At 43.3% G+C, this 23656-nt stretch overlaps 1 protein-coding gene across 2 annotated transcripts in view; it reads left to right on the forward strand.

The window, feature by feature from the left end:
- The window catches only part of NDP (norrin cystine knot growth factor NDP), a 394105-nt gene that overhangs the window by 240327 nt on the left and 130122 nt on the right, over window positions 1-23656 (forward strand). For both annotated transcript variants that reach the window (XM_086933274.1, XM_086933273.1), the window contains exon 2: window positions 13055-13409. In XM_086933274.1, coding sequence (XP_086789400.1) covers window positions 13236-13409 — 174 coding nt within the window. In that variant the 5' untranslated portion in view covers window positions 13055-13235. The remainder of the gene's footprint in view (window positions 1-13054; window positions 13410-23656) is intronic.

A 23656-nucleotide genomic window follows, 5' to 3' on the forward strand; every position in this document is an offset into this window, starting at 1 on the left:
TAACTCACGTCACCTAACAGAAGCACACCCTCCCTCTCGTACTCACACTACCGTACGAACAGTACCTTAAGGAGTAGCTGTAGCTGTAAACTTGTGCTATCACAGAGTCATTTTCGCTCCTGACTCGTCTGTAATCATTCCAAAAATTCTTGAATTCCTTGAACGCTACTGCCACCCTGTGCCCGCTCCTCACCTTTCAACTTCAGAGTCTGTGCAATCGAGCCGGTAATCAAGCAGCTAGTTAGCAATTACAGTAGGGACAGGGAACAAGGAGGAGGGAGCAGGGCAAGAGAAGGCGCTGATGCAACAAAAGCAGCTGTTGAAAATCCTTAATCTTTTTTTTTCATAAGCTGCCAGTGAATTGTTGATAGCCACGTCGTTCCAATTTAACCAGATGTCAAATATCAGGTGAAAAGTAACAGCCTCTCGAGCAAAAAAAAGGATTCACAAACCTCTAGCAAAGAGGCCTCAATTGCTCAGTGTCAATACTAGTTAATTGACAGTGCCGGTCGAGTCTTCAGATCAGAAAAGTGGTGTGTTTCCAGTTTCCAGTTTTTCCATGTTTCTCGGCTTCAAACTCGGCTTCGCACCATATCTGCTGCTGCTGACTCTTAATGCCCGAGGTATATTATTCTTATTTAGTTCCCGTTAATATTCTCCAGCAAGATCACGATCATCCATGAATTAGCCTGCCAGTTGAAAGGAGCAGCAGGTCAAATCACTTCATTCTCCCTTGATTCTCCCTAGGCTCTCACGCTCAGCTTCCAGGGGTGGGAGAGGGCTCAGTCAGTGACTGCTCCCGCTGACGCCATCTTGCCTCCTAGCCCTTTATAAAAATCCGAGTATCAGACTGAGAGTAGGGGGAGAATTGAGCGAGGTAATAAAAATCGAACGTGGGACCAGGCAAGGATGCCCATGTTCCCCTCTACTCTTCGCCTGTTATATTGATTCATTTATTAGATATATAGAAAAAAATAAAAATATCAGCCCAATTATGCTGAATGGATACGAGACCAAAATATTGGGATACGCGGACGATTTAGCAATCACATCATCAACACCAGTAATAGCAATTAGAGAGATCGAGGATGAAGCTAAAAAATATGGTCTTCTATCAGGGTATAAATTGAACCAAGGGAAAACGCAAATAGTTGTTAATCAATTTGTTAATATTCAGGACGAAAGAGTTATAGAGTCTGCGGTTTATTTGGGCGTTAATATAACATCCGACTTATCGAAGGTTGTGGAGAAAAATCTGACCCCTGTAATTAAAAAGGCAAAATTAGACCTAGACAGGATGGACAATTTACATTTAACAATTATAGGTCGCTGTAATGTTATAAAAATGCTGTTCCTGCCCAAAATTTTATATTTATTCCGCACGATTCCTTTATTGTTTACTAATAAGTGGTTTAAAGAAATAGAGGGGATTTGTAATCGCTTTATATGGGCAAAGGGCAGAACCCGAAGATCCATTAAGATGTTGGCACTATCTAAAGAACGGGGGGGCCTTGCAGCACCGGACTTTAAAACATATTATTTTGCTTCAGTCCTTCAGTATTGTAAAGGACTTCTCGGAGGAAATACGAAAGATATCTGGAGGGGTAATGCTGGCATTCCGGATATATATGAACTGCTGGTTTTGGATTCTAATAAGGGACTCCTTACTTTCAGGGAGTTAAACTATTATAAAAGAACGAAGTTCAAGGTGTTGGGTGCGGCTATCTCAGCTTGGTCAATTATCCGGAAGAAAATTAAATTAGGGCGAATGAATTTTTATACTCCTTTATATATGAATGAACTTCTCCCAGATGTATTCCATGATCAAGTGATGAGGCGGTGGGATAATCTTGGGGTCAGCACAATTGGAGACATCACAGATCAATCAGGGTTAATAACATTTGAAAGGGCGCAACAGCTATACAATTTGGATCAGAGAGACTTTTTCAAATACTTACAGATAAGGTCAGTCCTGCAGAGAAAACAAGCAGGCAATTGTAAATTTATTAGGGTAGACCTGATGGAATTTGTTCGAGATGAGGATGGATGCACAATCTCTCAACTATATGGTGCATTATGCCAGTATAATGAGGATGACAGAGGAAAGGTATTTGATAAATGGAGAAATAAATTAAATCTATCAGGAAATGAGGCTGAAAAATCGCTCAGGTTAGGAAACACTACTTTAAAGGTTGCAAATCTGCAGGCACAATATTTTAAGACTCTATATGAATTATATTATACACCGCATAGAATAGCCAGTTGGGGGGGCACGAGTGGGATCTTCTGCCCAAGATGTCAGAGTATGGAGGCTGACACAATACATATGTTTGCAGCTTGTCCTAAACTAGATCCCCTTAAAGAAGCTATGGAGGAATTCTTTAAAGAGGAATTGAAAATCTCGATTAAATTAACTAATGAGATTATGGTTCTTGGGGTGGCAAAGGAGGGGCAGGAGGTACCCCATCAAGAATTTTTATTTATTGCAATGACGCTGATCCGGCTTTGTATTGCAACGGTATGGAAAGACTCTAATCCTCCTTCGTTTCAACAATGGCTTTCAAAATTATTAGCTATCTATACTCTAGAGAAAGCTTTATATGAAAAAAAAGGTGCGAAGGCAAAGCAGCTTGGGAAGCGGATATGGGCCCCAGTTGAAAAATGGAAAATTAAATTAGACGGTTAACTAAAAAGAGGGATAGACTCATGCTTATTCTTACAAGATTATAGTCGGTGGGGTCAAAAACTGCTTAGCACTCTTTGTAATTTTTCATTTTTTTTCTCTTTTTTTTGTTGTTTTTTTGTTTTTGCTTTCGTTTAAACTTTGCCTTTTAAGAATATGTTGTACAATTCGTTTGATTCTTTAATTGACAAAGCACTAATTGAATGACTTCTGTTATAACTGATATATATGTTAAAATAATCAATTGTTTACACTTTGTTTTTCTGATGATGAAATAAAAAAAAAAAAAAAAAAAAAAAAAAAAAGGAAAGCCCACTCTTGAGAAAACTGCAATGAGGGCTTTTGCCACCACAGGAGCTGTGGTGGTCCTCAGGGGAATTGCCTCTGGATACCTGGTGGCATGATCCACTACCACCAGTATAAATCTGTGCCCAGATGCTGTTGGAGGATCCATGGGACCCACAATGTCTATTCCAACTCTTTCAAAGGGTACCCCCACCACAGGTAGTGGTATCAGGGGGGCCTTTGTTGTGCCACCTGACTTACCACTGGCTTGGCAAGTGACACAGGAGCGACAAAACTCCTTGACATTTTCTGACATGTGAGGCCAGTGAAAGTGTGGAACAAGCCTGTCCCAAGTCTTATTCTGGCCTAAGTGTCCTGCAAGGGGAATATCATGGGCCAAGGTAAGAAGGAAGCCCCTAAACTTCAAAGGTATAACCAACCTCCTGGTTGTGCCAGGCTTGGGGTCTCTAGCCTCTGAATAAAGGAGTCCTTCATCCCAATACACCTTATGGGTACCTTGAGCATTCCCTGCAGCCTCAGCAGCAGCTTGCTGTCTGAGGGGTTCAAGTGAAGGGCAATCTAATTGGGCCTGCCCCAGGTCTGCCCTTGAGGGTCCCCCTGTCCCCAGAAACTCAACCTGATCAGGTTCAAGCTCCTCAGAGACAGTCTCCTCTTGGACTGCAGAATCAGTTTCCTGTGAAACCTGATCCTCAACCTGGGGCAAGTGGGAAGGCACAGCCTTAACCCTCTTGCTCCTTCTCTTGGGTTGTGGTTGGTCTATTGTTTCAAGATCCACCACTGGTTCAGGAAGGCACTTCTTAGCCTGAGACCTTGTCACTGCAAGGACATGAGCTGAAATCCCTAGCATTTCTGCATGAGTCCTGTACTCCACTTCTGACCAAACTGAGCTTTCAAGATCATTGCCTAACAGACAGTCTACTGGGAGGTCTGCACTCACAACAACTTTCTTTAGGCCATCTACCCCTCCCCAGGAGAAGTTCACAACAGCCCTACTATGGGAAGTAGTGGAGTTGCTTGCATTGGTCACTAGGTAACTTTCACCTAGTACAATCTGTCCAGGGTCCACAAAGCCAGGTGTCACCATTGTGACACTGGCACAAGTGTCCCTGTAGGCCTGAGCCAGTTTCTCATTAATTAAGGGAGTCTGCCTATATTTGCCCAGGTTACTGGGGCTTACTGCAGTGGGCAAAGATAAGTCCACATCATATAGGAGAACTGCCTGTGTGGGGATTCTGACTAGGCCAGATTCCACCTCAGTACCCAGGGTCAACCCTACTAAACCCTTTGGCTGTGTACCACCACTGCTGACTGTACTAGGGGGTGCAGTTGCTTTAGGAGCTGCAGTGGTGGGGACTGGATTTTTCTTAGTGCATTCACTGCCCCAGTGTGAAACTGATTTGCAGGTATTACACCAAGGTTTCTTTGGGCCATCATTCTTCTTTTTCTTGTTTCCATTTTGGGAACCCCCCTCCTTATTGCTAGTTTGGGGGCCTGAAGACTTCTGGTCCTTTTCTTTATCTTTCTGATTCCCACCCTTCTGGTCTGTTTTCTTCTGGTCACCTTGGTTCTGGTTTTTCTGCTTAATCCTTGTTCTGACCCATTTGTCTGCCTTCTTTCCCAATTCTTGGGGAGAGGTCAAATCAGAGTCAACAAGGTATTGATGCAACAGCTGGTTCTGACAGTTATTAAGGATCTGCTCTCTCATCATAAGATTGTACAATCCTGTATAGTCTGAAACTTTACTTCCCTGCAGCCAACCCTCCAGAGCCTTAGTGGCACAATCTACAAAATCAGTCCAGTCCTGAGTCTGTGCTTTTTGGGTGTCTCTGAACAACAACCTGTATTGCTCAGTGGTTAGGCCAAACCCTTCAATAAGAGCACTCTTCAGAACAGAGTAGTTTTTGGCATCCTCAGGTCTAACAGTGAGGAGCCTGTCCCTCCCTTTCTCAGAAAAGGAGTACCATAAAATTGCTGCCCACTGATCCTCAGGGACCTGCTGTACCATGCAGGCCCTCTCAAGAGCAGTCATCCATTTGTGGATATCATCCCCTTCCTTGTAGGGGGGCACAATTTTTGTCAGGTTTCTATTGTCATAGGCCCTGTCTTTTTCTTTAGGAACTTTGCTGCCACCAGTGGCATCTAAGCCACACAATTTTCTTTCTCTTGCTAAAGCAAGTTTAGCTTGAGCCAAGGCTACCTCTTCCCTTTCTATTTGGAGTTGGACAGCCCTCATCCTGGCCCTATGCTCTTTTCTCTGGGAGGAAGTCATTCCTCTTTGAGATTCTCTTGAGGCACTAGAAAGATGAGAATCCCTTGATAGAGATCTCACCCTCCTGTTACCTGGGAGAATGTGGTTATGAGATCTGGAGTGGTGCTGGCCCTCTCCATTCCCATGTAGGTCCAAGTTGGCCTGGTTAAGCCTGGCAACCTGTACCTGGTTTCCCCCCTGATCCTGATCTTCAGGCTCTTCTAAATCAGAGCCTTCCTCTGGGTCTTCCTCCTCCTCCTCTACTTCCTCTGGAAGATCCTCATTCTCAGGGGAGTTTATCCCTTCCTCTGTTTCTAAGGGAGTCTGACTCACCTTATCTAGGTCATCCTTTTCTAGGAGAGCTACTAGGGAAGGAATGGTAGGGCCTCTGCCCTTTTTTAGCCCCCTGGCTGTGCACAAGGCACTCAGGTCTTTGTGGCTAAGGTTGTCATATCTGGATGTTGTCCCTATAGGATCAACTATTACAGGAGCAGAGCCTGAAGCTCTACCTGTTTCAGACATGACTGCTAGTGAGGTGTAAGTGGTGCACTTACCTACACTAAGTGGTTTCCTACTGTACCTTGCTAGTGAGTTGTAGTCAGGGTGTGCTAATCCCTTTAATCTACAACTACTAAGTTCAGTAGAACTTAATATGCTAAGCTTTTGATTTATATGTACCTAGAGGTACTTGATGTGATCTTTCAATTTGATAAAGATTGCAATGGTAAAACAAACAGCAAGCTCAAATCCGCACCGCTGCACACCAATGTGAGAAGTTGGCCTGATAGGTAGTGTTTCCAATTCTGGAACCACTGGTTATCAGTCCAAACAAACCCCAAAGATGTCAGGTTGTAAGTCAACCTTGTTAGACAAGCTATCCTAGTGGTAGCATGGACTAAGCAGCCTTAAAGGCTTAACTTAAGAGGTCGTGTTAAGCGAGCTGTTTTACCACATACAATCCTGTAATCAAATGAAAGGACACCACACAAGTATATATTATAAAAATATATGTATTTATTTCTAAATTACTCCCCAGTACTCTTTATGAGGAAAGGGGCACAAGCGTTAAATCAAAAAGCACTGTTACACATATAAAGTTGCACAATTATGGATGAGGGCGGGTGGCCACTCAGACCATATACTAAAAAAGTGGTATAAGTAACACTTATCGAGCAATGGTTAGGCCTAGGGCCTAGAGATTCGCTGGGAGCAGTCAGGACTAACAATGATGAAGTCGGGAGAAGCCCACAGGAGACGGGTGCAGCACGGAAAGTGCGGCGCGCACCAATGCACTGTCAATGGTGCGTAAAAGTTAGTTAAAGTGAATAAAAAGATACTTCCGCTGAACCTAGGAACACAAAACTTTAGACACAGACCCTAGAGGTGTGTACCAGTGTATGGACACCGGCGTTGCAATGTTACCTCACCCACAGGCCGTGGGTGCACAGGGTCGAAGTGGCGTCGGGTTCTGACACGCAGGTTCTTGGTGCTTGAAGCTGTTGCAGCTGCAGGCGCTGTGAAGCAGAAGTGTCCGGTGCGATCCAAGGGTGGATCGAAGTAGAAAAGTACCTGAAAGCAGAGGGGACAGAGTCTGGGTCACTCAGCAGTGACCAGGGTGGAACCAGGACGGAACCAGGCAATGTCGGGCGCAATCAGGCGGTTGTCGATAGGCTTCTCTCCGCTGTCACGTGGGCTCTGGGGCATCTGCGACGTCCAGGAGCAGGTCACGATCTGTCCCACGTAGGCTCTCGCCGTCAGCACCGTCGGCTTCAAGATTGTAGCAAACAGCACTTGGCAAAAGCAATCCACGCGGAACCGGGAGATTGCTTATCACTCGAACCAGGAGGGTCAGAGTGGGGGCTCCTTTTCACAGGAGCTGGTGCAGATCTGGAGCAACCAGAAAAGCGAGTCGTATTTCAAGTTTCGTCGGCACAGGGGCCACAAGCCAGCTGGCAAGTGACCGGGCCAACGCGTCGAGCACACACAAGCAGAAGGGTCCCACGCAGCACTCGTCGAGTGTGGAGGGGTGAGCTTTGGTGCAAGTGGAGCTCGGGGCTGGGGCTTCTCAAACCCCGGTGTACAGCTTCGAGGGTCACTCGTGGGCTGCACGGTCAGCGTCTCGTGGCCTTTTCAAGATGGCGTGCCCCACGCTTCCGGTCGCCTCCACGGGTCTCAGCTCTGCAGGGACTGTGGATCGGGCAGGTAGAAGGCAGGCAAGCTTGATCTCGTCGATCTCTGTCGCTCGAGTTCCGGCGGGAACTGCAACAAAGCAAGGGTCGAGGGCTGGATGGTACCTGTTTGCACAGGGTGGTCACTCCTTGACCACAAGGGAGATTCTTCAGTCTTCTCACGTCGTGTAGAAAGTCGAAGGGTCCAGAATTCGTTTCTTATGTTTCTTCAGGATGATCTGAGTTGCATTGGCACTGCTCCCCCTCTTATTCGAATCTCGGGGGTTGGACATCCTGCTAGGCTGGGAGGCCCCAGAACCGGTTTGGCCGGATCCTGCAAGGGGCAGCCTTGTGCTCCCCAGGCAGTGTCTGGTTTCTTTGAAACCTCCCTACTCCAATCCACTATCTCCTGTCTGGGGTGGTTTGACACCGCCCTGTGACAGGAAACTCTTTGTCCAGGCCTCCTCTGCCGAGTTTCGGTCAGCAGCAAGAGGCCAGACCCGTGTCTGTGGCAGGGGCATCCATTTTGTGGATCTGAGGCTCATTTTAAATCAACCGCGTTTCAGTAAAGTAACATGTCTTCTCCCTCTAGAAGGGTGGAATGCTACCCCCGTCGCCAGAACTGGCGAGGGGGTAGTATTCCAATTCGTATGACACCTTACACGACATGTTTTGATAAAGCCAAACCAAAGTTGCTATATAACCGCGAGGATTATAAGGCGCTTAAGAGTATATGGTATGGCATTATCCCGGATCAGCTTAGGGAGTTGTTCCCGACAGCTGCAGACAGGCTCAGCTCATTCCAGAGCTCCATCTCACATAAAACCACGCACTCTGCCTCCAGGATTGATGAGGCCTTCCATAGGAGTGGCTTACAGGCTATATATGTGTCCAGATATAGGTTTAGATATAGGTATACTATATCTAAGCAAGGGGTGATTACACCCACTTGCCCCAGCTGAGTGATCAGCCAGTTGTGTCAATTTAAGAACCAGCCAGGGGTGGCAAAAGCTATGCTTCAGCCCCTGGTAGGCCTTGGTGGCACCTATGCCCTGAGCACCTATAGTGCATGGTACAGGGGCTGACAAGGAGTCCATTTCCAATTGTGGTATGTACCTATAGCACATGTATTATAAATTTAGAGAGAGAACAGCAGGCTGGGGGTCTGATTAGCAGGCCCACAGCCTCAGTAAGTCGAAAACCAGTGAAGCAAAAAGCAAAAATTGGGGTGACCATAGGATAGCAGACCCTACTCTCCTACAGAGAGCATATGCACTTTAGCACTGATCAGCAATGGCAAAGTGACCAGAGTCATAAAACCACCAACAGCAGGTCAGAAGAAATACAGGAGGAAGGCAAAAAGTTCAAGGATGACACTGCAAAAAGTGCCAAGTCCAATGAGGACACATTGCATTATAAGGCTAGTTTCTTGATAAGAAAGAAGTAATTAGGTATTCTGTCTCATAGTGTGACAGCCAGACAAAGAAACTACCTGAGGTAGCGCGGGCAAGACTGCATATTGGGATACAAATCAGGTGTTGTTTTGAGGAGTGCATTTCGATGGGTGCATTTTGGAAAAATCCTCTGAAAGGAGCTTGGACTTGTCCTGCAATACACATCATGTACCTTACAAAATATCCTCAAATCAGTGTAACTGGTCACTAGGAGCCTGTCAATGGCCCCCAAAGTGCAAATGTAATGGGCTATGTGCAAATTAAAATGAGCAATGCTGAATTGTTGACCCTTTTTTACCACTTTATTCAGCTGTGTGTTTTTTTAAAGGCTCAGGTTTAGTCGACTGTGGTAGTCACGCCTTGAAGAGACCAAGGCATTGTCCAGCGAGACATCATCTAGAAAAAGAGACAGACAAGGAAGTCTTATCAATATGTGTGAGTCTAGCAGGTCCTAATAACTGCAGTGGTTTGTGATCCCAGATAAAGTTCTAAAAGATACTTACCGCCTGATTCATCATGCTCCCGTTTTGCGAGGCCCTAATAGCGATTCATAGCGAATCGCTATTAAGGACTCGCAAAACGGGATTCATGTAGGAATATGCAAAAAAAATGCGATTCCTTACAATTCCTTATTTGCGATTAGCTAATTGCTAATCGCAAATAAGGAATAACTCCCCAATCATTCCTATGGGCCAAAAGGCTAATCGCAAATAAGATAGCGATTTGAAGGGTGCCAGGGGTGTCCACAGGACACCCTGTAGCACCCCTCAAATGAAATTTTACACATGTGTTGCACACACACATGTCCAAAGGACATGTGTGTGTGTAACATGCAACTCAGAAAAATGCATTTAAATGCATTTTTCTGAGTTTTCGCAATTTACCACGAGGTCTGACCTCGCGGTAAATTGCGCCTAGAAATTGCGAATTCGCAAAAAAAAATAGGATGATGAATTGCATTTAAGGAATCTCAAATAGAGATTTCTTAAATGCAATTCCTCGCAAAATTGCGAGATCGCAATTACCGATTTTTGCATTTGGGATGATGAATCCCAAATGCAAAAATCGCTCTCGCAAAGGGCCAGATTCTCAAATTCTGGCCCTTTGCGAGCGCAAAAAAGCTTGATGAATCAGGCTGTTACTTACCTGAGACAAGGATGGGCGCGTGGGCCAAGAATTGATGTACTCACTTGTGCATCCCAGAAGTATAGTGAACAAGAGAATAAAATAATACTGACATTCACAACTTGATTGGAAGTAGGTTATAATTTATCCAACTACTTAGCTCTGTCACATAATTGTTGAATTTGGGTATCTGCCAACACAACCAACAAGAGGGAGTGAGAAGTTAGAGGAGTGAGACCACTCAACTACTAAATAAAATAGAGTTAATCAAAGTGGGGTGGTGCCATTATAACGTCCTTTTGTATCCTGAAAAACCCTAGATGTTTTTAAAAGGACTCTCACCCACTGGAGTTTGGTCTCGTGACATGCTTTATCATCAAGTACACATCTGAAGCACCTAGTGTGCTCGGATGAGCTCAACCTCCACAGGAATAGAAGGAGCACTTCTACGGATAAATAAACTATTAAGAACTTGTGATACTCTTAGAATTACCTCTAGTGCCCTCAGAAAATAATTCATTAATTGGCAACTGGAACCAGGTACACTCACATACAGTGGTTGAAGAACATGTGTTTGAGGGGATTCCAGAAACTCTGCATCTTACAAGCAAAAATAGATCTGTAAAGCAGTCATCGCTTTGAAAATTGACAGTGTACATTATTGTCAGAAGTGGTTAGGATATCTCCCAGGGACCTGGGATTAGGGCAGAAATGTGAATACAGATCTAGCCCACTTTACCAAACAAAGATGTTCTTTTCAGAGCTCCAGTGAGAGCACAATTTATCTAAGTTCATAATCAAATCCGTATGAAAGATGGGGATTGGGTAAGACGACACATACAAGCACTACATCACTGATGCTGACAGAGAAAATCTTTTGGAATGAAATCAGTCTGTTGGGAACAAGGGAGGGAAATCAATGTGGATAACATCACCCATTCAGTTATGCATACTGTAAAATTAATGGGCCAGGTAAAGGCAGCCTTCAGTATAAGATCAAACGAAAAGTACCATGATGCTGCCATATAGAACACCTTTGCATCTTGACCGACTAATAATAGGCCTTTAAAAAAAAAAGTTTTTAATAGATGCCCGGGTATTAAGGAATAGGAGGCTTAGGGCAAAAAGTACTGCTCTCCCTCGGAGCTTATTGATTGACTGAGGGTTTCCTCAATACATCACTGGCCAAGATACTAAGGGGCAGATTTACAATAAGTGACGCATCCCTGCTTATCAGCAGGGTTGCATCACTTATTGTGAACCGCAGCTCCGCCATCCTGGATGCGCCGCATTTACAATGCGGTGCACCATGGGGCAAAAACGGCACAGATGCGTCACGCATCTGTGCCGTAAAAGTGGCGCATTGTTGGAGTTGCGTCGCAAGCGCGACGCAGCTCCAGCAATGCTCTGGGGGGGGGGGGGCTTATTGTTAGAATGTTGCGTCAATCCTTACGCCTGCTTCAAGCAGGCGCAGGGTTTTGGCGCAGCATGGGCTCAAAAGTGACTGGGTGAAATCTTGTAGATTTCACTCAGCCACTTTTAGGAGCCCCCTCCCCCCCCCTGCGCAGGAACGCCTCCTTCTGGTGCAGGACTTTACAACGTAACGCATCTCCCAGATGCGTCACGTTGTAAGTACCCCGCACCATGGCGCATCTTTTGCGCAGCCGCTGTATCACAAAAGTGACACAACTGCGGCGTAAAAGCGGCACAAGGGGCTTGTAAATCTGCCCCCGAATGCTTGAGAGCTCATTGACTGACCTCCGTACAAGGTAAACATGTACAGAGCAGCGTTAGTAAGGAAAGTGTTCACCAAAACATAGAGCTTAAACATACATCAAAATACTAAATGCAAAACGAATCTCCCTGCCATGCAGGTAATGCAGCTCATAGATGCACAACGAGCTTTAAAACAAGTAACGCGTATCGCGGTGAGGAGATCCCAGACCTTCCCATAACTGTCTCATATTTTGACAGGTGTCACTCCCACCCCCATGAAGAGCAGCACATATTTAGCTTCTAGCACCGTATGCCTGGTCGCACTGCTCCTATATTAGAGGAGGACCAAACATTTTACAAACCAGCCCTAGAATCATGAGACACATCCAATCCCTGGGGCTGAGAGTTGGCAGCATGGACATTTGGAAGCACAATCTCCCACTATCTTTCTACGTCAAGGACTTTTAGATGTGTCAGGGCCTACCTTCCTGCAACTCCTCCAACACAAAACATACTCCTACCCCTGAACATTTCAGTTGCCTCCCACAGATGGGCGCCATGTATCCGCCTGCCATGAACTCTGAAATTATTATGTATATATTTCGCACTGTGATTCTAGGATCTTGTTGGTGCTAGATTTAAGACGACAAGAACTAAACATGGGATGTAGTAAACTTTCAAAAGCGATATCCTATGTTATGAACACTCCTTACCCTCAGTGGCAATCACCTGGTGCCCTATCTGGGTAGTTCGAAAAGCCTCTAGTTCACTTAAACCGAAATCTAATTGAAATGGTTGAACGTATTTAGTCATCACTTTCACAAACATATCATTTATCCAGAACCAATGAAAATATAATTGCATAGACGCAACTTGTTTACTTCTAAATGTGAATTTGCCATACTCACTACATCAGCCACCATCTGTTGTTTAATTATGAGATTTTAACGAAAATAATTGGTTTCTAGCAAGGGACCAAAGGGGATTAAAAACTCTAAGCATGTGGTGACAATTAGCGAAATGTAATTGATCAAAAGTAGACTATTTCTGGAAATATTGCAGCCTATTTAAAAGCCTGCTCTTTTGATACGTTCATTTAAAAAAAAAAAAGACCGAACCAAATGCAGGACTACAAGCAAATTGTCCTTTGATAAAAAAAAAAAAAACTTCAGAGAAATTAGTAATAATCTGTATGAAAGAGCACGCCAGCCTATTCACTGAAGTCCCAAAGCTCTACTCATGGTTATGGATTGCTGATCTCTAGTACAGATTTTGATTTAATCATCATTATTGTTTTGATGCCTGTAGCTGTGTGCTGTATTATAATACTTCTCCTTCCTGTCTTTTGTTGCAGAACAGCAGCAGTTGCTTTGATGGATTACAGCAATCCCAGGACTCCAGGATACCTGAAACAATGACAAGCCCAAGCCTGGAACCAGAGTGGTCTTTCTCTGTTGAAGGAACTTGGCCAAGCCCCTGTCTTTGGATTCTTTGGTGAAACCTCCTGCTGCCCATCCCGTAAGCTTACGTTAACAATGGGATATCATGTCCTAGTTGTCTGGATTGTGATGCTCTCCTTGATGGCACTCATGGGGGATACAGACAATAAAAAGAACAATGGTTTCCTTTTGGACTCGGATCCTTCCCGCTGTATGAGGCACCACTATGTTGATTCCATAAACCATCCTGTGCACAAGTGCACCTCAAAGGTAAAGTAAGCACTAGATTCAAAGGCACTGACGCATGAGTGAATGAGTGACCACATTTTTTATGGGCCTAGCACCCCAGGGGTCCCTTCCAGCTGGTTATAATGCTGCCTATCTAAACAAGTGAGTCTTCATGTTTCTCCTACCACTGTGGGTGTGAGCCGAATCTGTAGTGTCCGAACTGCACCCGCGTGAACTCAGATTAACTAGGAGTCATCTGATGGACGCATTTAAGCTATATATAGAATTTTAACTGTGATGCATCCGCTAGCAGGAAGCCAGTATTACAGTTTCCAAAGAGCCAGCATCAGAGAATTTTGAGCCCTTTGAAGTCTATCCAACATTTTATTGGCCAACCCCATGTAGAGGGTGTTAAAGTAATTGAGATGGGCATCTACTGCAGCCCCAGCCTCCAGTTTGCGGTTACTTTGCGAGACAAGGGGCTGAAGTGGCTTGAGCTGGGTCATGTTGAAGAATAACATTTGGTAACTGACAGCACTTGAACCTTAAGGGAAACGTCAGCATCAAATAGAAAGCCTAGATTCTTCTTTTTTTCTGTCGGGGTAGATTTGCCACATGATTATTGACACAGGCGTGTACTGAGTGAATCTCTTGATTGGAAGAGGTGGAGAAAAGGCAAATCTGGATTTAGAGATAAATTGATCCTACAGTGTCATATAAAACACTCATAAAACTATAGCTAATTGTATTTACTATTGTCTGATCCATTGCTGTTTAATACATCAAACTTTCCGGCAAGAATCATCTGCTGTTTAAAGTTAAGTTTGAGTGTTGCTTTACTTCCCATTTTCTCTGCAGTTGTCCCATAATCTTCCATGCAGTATTTGGTGTGATACAACATTCACCGCATAAGGATTTGCTAAGACAATTAACACTGTTTAGACTTGCCACAAGGAAATTGAGCTATATGCTACTTTCCCTGTAGTTAGATTTGGCTAAAGCTGATTCACTATTTATGTTGGCAATACAAATCGAATTATTTATTGTGCAAGAAATTTGTTTGATGAAGTGTGCATGTCAGTCTACGTGTAAATTAGGGGATTGTGATTGAGGATGCTACAGTTTCCTTAGTAGCCTTATGTTTTGGAGACTGTCATTTTTCAGATGAGCTAACTACTGATTCTCCAAGGCAAAAACAAGTGGAAAACATCTACACTTTTTCTCTCAACCAATTTCCACATAAAATTTCAAGGAACTTATGCCTTAGCATTTTGTAACAAAATAACGATAGGTTTGGTCATTACTTAGGAGTGATCAAGGGATGACACGGCAAACACTATACTCATTCTTAATAGTTCTGAAGGTGCTTTTTACCTCTCGTTATGAGAATTTTAACCTGTTTGTAAGTATTATAAAAATTTCAGCCGAGACGTCATCAAAGTTAGATATAGATGATGAGTGAGTAGTGCACAAAATAACATCAGATATGGCCTAAGGCACAATTCACCAAACAATATGGAAACATCCTCCTCAGGTACTTACGCACCCCCTCAGTATCTCTATTGCTGTTATCGCAACATCCTCCACTTTGTTTCTTGTGTCATCACTCTTCTTTGGCCATTGGGTTCAAGACCATGTTAGACCTTGCTCTGGTCAGTTTCTGAATAAACAGTTGCCCTTCCTAGCGAGTTATAATCATTTGGAGGTTATTAATGAATGCCAAGCTAAAAAGTATGATCCATTTGTATTTAAGCTTTTATTCCTGGACTTGATTGTGACCAGACTCTGAATCACAGTGCCTTAAGAGTGATCTTGGAATAGCTAGATGTCATATTCTGAGAAGGCCATCTTGCTGCTTTCTTTAATTACCTTCATTTTGAGGAGTGTTGTTTCCAATCCAATCCAACAAGCTTTATTCAACATCGTCATAAAAGCACAGTACATACATTCACATTACAACAAATTTTGTAGCGTGCCCTGCATTGCAAAATGCAATGCAGCGCGCGCTACGAAATTCGTTTTATTTATTACATTGTTTACTTACCTGCAATTATTCATATTCCATTGTTTACCACCACCCACCCTGCCCCTCCCCCGCACCGCCTCCCTACCCACCAAACTCCCTCCACGGGCCGCGGCTGGTTTCACTATAATGACTCTCATATTATGGACTTTTTTGTGGAACCCAATGTTTCAATTTTATAAAGGTAGATTATTCACATTTGCATAGCGCAAATATAATTTAGTATAGCATTGTAGTGCATTCTTAGCCTGAGTGCTGTTTCGTTCACATCTAGTGAAGTCACCAATCAAATATTCCGGTTATTTTTTTTTGTGCTTGGTTGTGTGAAGTTGGGAAAAAATTTGCAAAAATGTTTACTTTCAGAAATGGTTTGTATAATGTGACAGGAAAGTGTGTTCGATCTGGGGAGGTACTTGCAGTGTTTATGAATGGAGTGTGTTTTGAAGAATATTTTTTGTTTTCTTTCTGGACTGGGTGATCAGTTGCCGGAGCCTAGTTTTTTCTGTAATCATCATAATTTAAGTCGGTGTCTTATAATGCAATGACACACTATCACAATATGGGACTGGAATACAGGGGATCCGCTGAGTTTGGTGGAGATGGAGCATCGCTGTAAATTGGTTGTGCTCCCCTCCCACCACACGTTTGATTATGCCACTCTAATTAGAGTTGGGGGAAGCACCAGGTTTACATTAAATTGCATAAATTATATTTTCGAGTTAATTATAAAATGCATATTGCTGTGCTTAGTTTCACAATACAGATTTCACATTTATACAAAGTATCAGCAACCACGGGGTATTGGTAATATTAAGAGGCAAAGAGCGAGGAAGGAAGGTCAATGATGTGACTATGTATTATAAGGATCGACATTTTTTTTACTGTACCATCTTGTGATGTCATTGGTGGCATGTGAAGTCAGTCAATATGGCCTCATCAGGCAGGGAAGGACTTATGAAGACACATACTTCTCCTATGATTTTGGCGTGGCATCGGTATCTGTTTGAGACATACTATTATCAGACAAAGAAGACAACTTTTTTACACAAGTGGCATATTTTCATTTTATCTACATATGTTGTATTGAAATTTTCAGTTCTGCAAAGTTGTAGCATAGTTTTAGTGAAATTTGGCAAAAAATATCTCTACCCAAAAACACGTGTAGTTATTGTATTCCAACAAACCAACATCAATGTATGTCAGGTGTGTACTTGTAATTTTGCTTAAATAATACTTAATATCTTTGTGGTCCACTAATGGATTGTGGACCTTGTTGTTTTTTCAAAATTATTCTGTTACATCACAAATTCAGGTTTGAGGGCTTAGATCCTCATGTGCAAATATTCTGTGGGGATTTTATATATTCAGCCTCATGCCGATTCTCCAGCAAATGGCAGCTGATATTAAAACATCTTATATCAAAAATAAAATCCACATTTCAATCAACATAGCAATGGTTGATTACTGTGTTATTGTTCACTAGAATACATATTCACAGTGAGAAAATAATGAGTGTTTCAAAACGAGGCTAAATTGATGTTTTGCTCCAGAGCCCGTTCAACTTCGTAGTTCAATGGGATTTATCAGTCAGTCAAATCATCTTTGTGAACATCAAAGTACGCACAATTTCATATTTTCGATTCAACTTTGACCCAATTCAATAGAATGATATGAAATGTAGAACATCGAAATAGTGGAATTGCCCTCGAGGGTCTCATACAACTCAAATTCTTTCAAATGTTTAACCTGAGATTCGAATCATAGGATGTTGTTTGAACAGGCACTGAATCATTACCTTGTATGAATATTCAGCTGCAAGCACCGCAGTATTAGAATTTTGGAACATCCAGAAATGTTTCAAGAAGACAGAGAATATTAAGGTTCTGGGATAATACAACACTAGCACAAGAGCCGCCAAGAAAGTTATTTGTTTTCTGACACCTATTTCTACACAACAAGAAGTCTACCAGAACTCGTAAATCAAATTACAAAGCAGAAATTCCTTAGATTTTGGATAAACAGCTCCAGTATTGCCTGTAAATCTAAAAGCAAGTCGTGGATTGAAACTGAAATTATAAAACATATTTTGATGTTGTGCTCATACCTCTCAAAAAAGAACATTTTCGATATCTTTTTTTAATGAGGCACGGTCAGAATACTTGAGGGAATTGGTCAGCTGAATAACTGTGTTCGAAATGTTACAGGTACTTAAGAGGTCTCAGGTCTCTGTAAATTGATTATTTCACATTAAGATTTACATTGTATAAATGTAATGCATTTTAACAGATTCACGTGAATACATTTTTATGAAACATCTGGTTATTTTAGACATTTGACTTAATTGGTTCTAAGCAGTTTTAGTTGTTTTTGAGCTGGATGTTGAAATTAACTAAAATCTGTACAAACGCATTCCTTGGTACTAGGGTACAAAGTTATGTTGAAAATTAAGTATATACTTATGGTTAGAGTGTTTCTAAAATATTTTACTCAACCGTATATAAAATAAAGATATTTATCATCGTTTCCCTAAAGTTATTACTGATTGTTCAACAGAGAAAAGCAGGTTTAAGTACGTTTGCATATCTGTGATTGTGGACATGCTTGAATACATACAGCACAGTAATCAACTGCACAAAACATTCCGGGGGTTAATTCTCCTGCTATCCAGAATATTTGTTGTAGGTGGAGTCATTCATGCATACATATCACAGAGGCTTATTAGTGCTCCAGCAGTGTGTCCATTTATTATGTATTGGTGATGTCACTGAAATGACCTTTTACTGTGGTGTACCTTCTTTCATATTCTGTACCTGAGAATTCTAAAAGCAATGTTTGCAAAAATAATTTAATCTCGTTTTTTTCGTAGGGCTGCGGTGGTAGCAATTAGAAGGACACGCTCATAAGTAGAGAGATTTATAAAGTAAAATTATGAACCACAAAAAGAAATACAAAATTGAGTAATTGGGTAGTTGAGATTCATAAATGAAGTTATTGGTTAAATGTGCAACATAGTGATGAAAACAGCAGACCTATCTCAGGAGATTCATGCAGCTGCACAGCATACCAGAACTACGTCTTGGAGCCTGTCCTGTGCAAACATGCACAATGTCAAATCTTAGTACTTCACAAGATGTAAAGGCTGTGAGCTGAATAAAACATAAAGCAATTTCTGCTGATGAACAAGTAGTGTGGTCTCTGTTCATACAAGAAGCCAAGCAACTATAAGAATTGCCAATTGGCTGAGGTACTAAACCAAAACACATTCTTGCGACATCCTTTACCGGAAACTCCAATAACTTTAAAAATGGTGATAGGGTATTAAACGACCAGAAAAGGCGAAAGTAAGCCTTCATGGCGCGCTTTAGTGCAAATTCTGGTGTACATTCAGGTTCAATGAAGCACTCTCTGATGAACCTTTTTTTTCAACTGATGCTAAACATCAAATTCAGTACATTTCAATAATGTAAAGCACAATAGGCTCCACAAGGAAAACAGAGAGTTGTTATGTTTCATACCATGAAGGTTTATTAGGGGATTAGCAAATTTCATATTTAAACTTAGTTCTCCCATAAAGAGAGCTCCCCATTCTGCTAATCTCTCCCTTTTTAATAGACAGCCCCTCCACAATGGAAACACGCAGTGGTTGAGCCACTTAAAAAAAGTCCAGTCTTGACCTCCTCTGTCTGAGTAACTTTAGGCCCATCTCACTAATATCTGGCACCTCAAAGTTCCTAGAAAAACATGCCAACACTCATCTCTCTGCTTTCCTGGAGACCAGTGAAATCTCCACCCCATGCAAATGGGGTCCAGACCACTACAGAGCATTGAAACAACTTTTCTGGCTGTGGTCGAGGAAGCTATATACCTGCTGAACCAAAGAGGTTAAGAGCCATAATACTCCTAGACCTCAGTGCATCCTTTGATACCGTGGACTATGCCACTCTTGTCCACTATAGGCCCGATTCACAGAACTAACTTAAGACAAAATCCTAAACTTACTATTTTCGTATTCACAGAAGGCACTTACTCATTTGGTATTCACAGAAGACACTTACTCATTTCGGTATTCACAGAATAAGGAGTCCTAACTTTAGTACTCCTAAATGCCTTCTGTGAATACCGAAAGTCCTACAGTTAGGATTTTTCTCCGTTTAGAAGTAGTAAAGTTAGGACTCCTAACTTTCGGTCCCCTAAATGCCTTCTGTGAATACCGAAAGTCTTAAAATTAGGATTTTTCTCAATTTAGTAGTAGTAAAGTTAGGACTCCTAAGTTTAGAAAAATCATAATTTTAAGACTTTCGGTATTCACAGAAGGCATTTAGGAGTCCGAAAGTTAGACACTCGAACAGCAGGTTGCATGTTTAATAGGGACACACACCGACAGCGGCAGCTTTTATCACAATATCAATTCTCGCCATAAGACAGTACAAGCGGCATGAGAGTATTTCGGATATGTGCTTTTTAATTTTGGCTCGGCGTGGATTACACTTAAACTTGCACCTTGCGTGAAGAACCAGGTAAAGATATCTTTAAGTAAAGCACCAACAGTGACTTTATATTGTACATGTTATCTGATCAATAGGAACTTCCTTCTTCCAAAGTCCTGAGGAGGCTCACACTAACGAGGGGCCGAAATGCATCAACATTTTCCTTCAGAGGAGTCATCCAATCTAGAATATCCCAAATAACTTTATGGACACATAACCAGTAGCCTAAGGACAGGAGTGTCCTGTATGTGACCCATTCAAAGAACTACCTCCCATGTGAACTGCACAGTAAATAAGGGGTGCAATCACGTTGTTCAAAACAAATGTAAGACTGAAGCAATATTGTTTGCAATTTAGTCGTTACATATTTTTGTGTTTAAAATCTTTGTGACTGCTTTCCTTTTCTTTATTTAGTTTTGACAGATATTCCAGGTATTGAATTTGAATTTGAATTTAAAATATTTTTATAGCGCTACATTCACCGTGCGGTTTCTTGGCGCTGTGGAGACTAATTTAGCAGTAGGAACGAAAATACTAGTGAGGGGGGACAGAAAATAAGGCCAGTTTACAATAGGAAAAGCCTGGGTGAACAAAAAGGTCTTAAGATCTTTTCGGAAGAGGGAGTAATGTCTAGCCAGACGAAAGTGATCGGGCAGGGAGTTCCAAAAGGATGGTGCCAGGAATGAAAAATTGGCTCCGCCCCATTTCTTACGTCTGTAACGGGGTACCTGAAGAAGTGATTGGGCGGAGCTCACGAGCAGGGGTATACTCTTTTAGCAGGGAAGAAATGAAGGCAGGGGCAGTACCCTGGCGCGCCTGAAAAACCATGCAACCAGTTTTAAAAAGGGATCGCTCCCTGACAGGTAGCCAGTGTAATGCCTTCAGTAGGGGAGTAGAATGATGGGAACGGGGGAGGCCATACACCAATCTGGCCGCCTGGTTTTGAACCAGCTGGAGCTTCCGCAAACTATACGCTGGAATGCCGTTGTATAGGGCGTTGGCGTAGTCCAGCCGGGAAATCACCAAAGCGGAAGTGATTAGTCTAAGTGCAAGGGGAGAGAAAAAACGAGAAACAGAGCGGATAGTTCGAAGAACAAGAAAACAGGAAGAAACAACAGAACTTATTTGTGAGTGGAGATTGAGATGATTATTGATTTTAATGCCCAGGGTCTTAACTGAGGGAGAAGGCGTGGGAGGGGGTCCTAAAGAAGAAGGCCAGAATGAAGAGTTCCAGGGACTGGAGGAACCACCCGTAAGAACCAATTCTGTTTTATCGGGGTTCAACTTCAGATGGTTGTGGTTCATCCAGTCCCTGCTGAAAATCATAGTAGTCTGAAAATTAGAGATAGAATGAGAAGAGGAAGAAAGATTAAAGATAAGCTGGAGGTCATCCGCATAATTGTAAACGGTAACCTCCAGTTGCTGAAGTGCAAAGATCAGAGGATAGATGTAGAGATTAAACAGAAGAGGGGAAAGAGAAGAACCCTGGGGAACACCACATGTGACCTTAAGTTGGGTGGCCGAGAAATCCCCCAACCGGACCGCCTGGGTGCGGTCCCTCAGGAAGGACGATAGCCAAACCAGGGCTGAGCCCTCGACCCCCGCCGCTCCGACACGAGAAAGTAAGATGGAATGATCCACCGTGTCAAAGGCGGCGGAGAGATCGAGGAGCACCAGAGCCTGGTGGTTGTTTTGGTCCATGCCCTCCCTGAGGTTGTTCAGGACCGACACCACGACGGACTCGGTGGAGTGCCGAGGCCGGAAGCCTGCCTGGCGGGACGCTAGGCCCCCATTGGCTTCTACATGGGCACTGAGGACCGATGTTACGTGTTGCTCCAGCACCTTGCCCAAATAGGGCAGAAGGGAGATGGGACGATAGTTAGCTGGAGCCGAGGGATCCGCCCGCGCCAGGCTTCTTCAGGATGGGCACTATGGTGGCAGATTTAAGTGCTGGGATTACCACCCCCTGGGCCAGCGAGCTATTGAGAAGGGAGATTGGCGGTTTGGGGCAAACAGAATAGATCTGTTGCAAAATATGGGCTGGACAGATGTCCGCCGGGGAACCAGACTTTACTTTGGGAAGTATTGCAAGAAACACTTCTTCGGTAAGCGGAGGGATAGAAGAAAGAGAACAGTGAACAGTCGGGGGAAGGGGCTCAGCAAAAGTAGGGGAAGGAAGTGGGATATTGGCTTTGATGTTGCTAATTTTTTCCAGGAAGTAGGAGTTCAGAGAGTCACAGAGGGACTGAGTGGGGGGAGGCTTGAGTGTGGCCCTGTCTGAATAGGCCAGGTCATGAACGATGGAGAAAATCTCCCTAGATTTATTCTCCGCCACCAGAATTTTAGCTGAGAAGTGTGCAGTTTTAGCGCCTAATATGGCCCTTTTGTAGTCGCTCAGCAAAGTCATATAATGGGTTTTTAGTAGAGGGCAGTAATTCTTTCTCCATTGCCTCTCAGCCCGCGGGAGGGTCAGCTTTTTTGTCTTCAGGTCATCGCCGAACCACCGATTTGACTCCTTAGATCTTCGGGTTGATATCCGACGTAATGGGGCTACCGTATCGCAGCCTCCAGCAAGCCAGGTATCGATGGCAACGGCTTGAGAGATAGAAGATAAACCCTCTAGGTTAGGTACAGAGTTCAAAAGGGAGGATGACAATGCAGGAAGGTCTACCCTATTCCAGTTCCGCGCCCAGGTGTTTTTGGCAAGCGGAATCTTTGCTGCCGACTTAAGGCGGAGGGAGAAGGAGATCAAGGCATGATCTGACCAGGGGCATGGGGACACGGACATGGAAGAGACCGAGGTATTAAGAGACCAGACCTGGTCTAGTACATGACCGTGAATATTCGTAGGAATCTGCAGGTGAGAGACAAAATTCAGGGATACAAGTGAGTCAGAGAATTGCTTAGAGGCGGTACATTCATGAGGGTCTAAGGGCCAATAATTAAAATCCCCTAATACTAGGACTGAAGCGTGATTAATCGCTAAAGTGGCTAATAGGTCCTGAAATGCTGGCAAAAACAGGTGGGAGGACTGGGGAGGGCGATACATTAATAAACAGGTGAGCGGGGGAGAAAAGGCAAGAGAGCGAGCCACAAGGTGCTCGGTGGGATTAATAGGAGAGGGGGGAAGGAGTTGAAAATTGTGCTCAGATCGGGCAATAAGAGCCACGCCACCCCCTGCCTTACCCGCTGATCGGTCAGCGCGGAGGGCCACATAAGAAGAGGGAAGGGCAGCCAAAAGAGAGGGCAGGGAGGACTCACAAAACCAGGTTTCTGTTAAAAGTAACATGTCAGGCTGGTGGGTATCGAGCAGCACAAATAGTATTAAGTGTTAAGAGTGGCGATGATAATGCCACAATTAGGCAAATAAAATGTGTACTTTAAAATCACACTTATACACGAGTGACTTATTTAAGTATTCATTGTGCTACCAATCGCTGTATGATTTACCCCCCCACATCCCCCCCCCCCCAATATACCACATTTATGTTAAGGATTTTAAGTGATCACACTTTGGACTAGATTCACGAGTTGTCATAGAAAGGTCATCATTTGTAGGATTTTCATCTATCTGGATGCTGTCACATAGTTTAATCTTGAAGACAAATTGAGCAAGATTATCAAACACTTGTTTGGAGATGCATAAGGTATCACAGGAAGCTGAAAGAGATTGCAGTATGGATACAATATGGAATAGCTCTTTCGACAAGATCAAAGCTTGGGAGATATAATTAAAGAAGTAGCTTTCCTTTGCTTCCCTAATTTCAATTCTATTGGAG

The sequence above is a fragment of the Lissotriton vulgaris genome, chromosome 8, assembly GCF_964263255.1.
Source record: "Lissotriton vulgaris chromosome 8, aLisVul1.2, whole genome shotgun sequence".
Classification (NCBI taxonomy): domain Eukaryota; kingdom Metazoa; phylum Chordata; class Amphibia; order Caudata; family Salamandridae; genus Lissotriton; species Lissotriton vulgaris.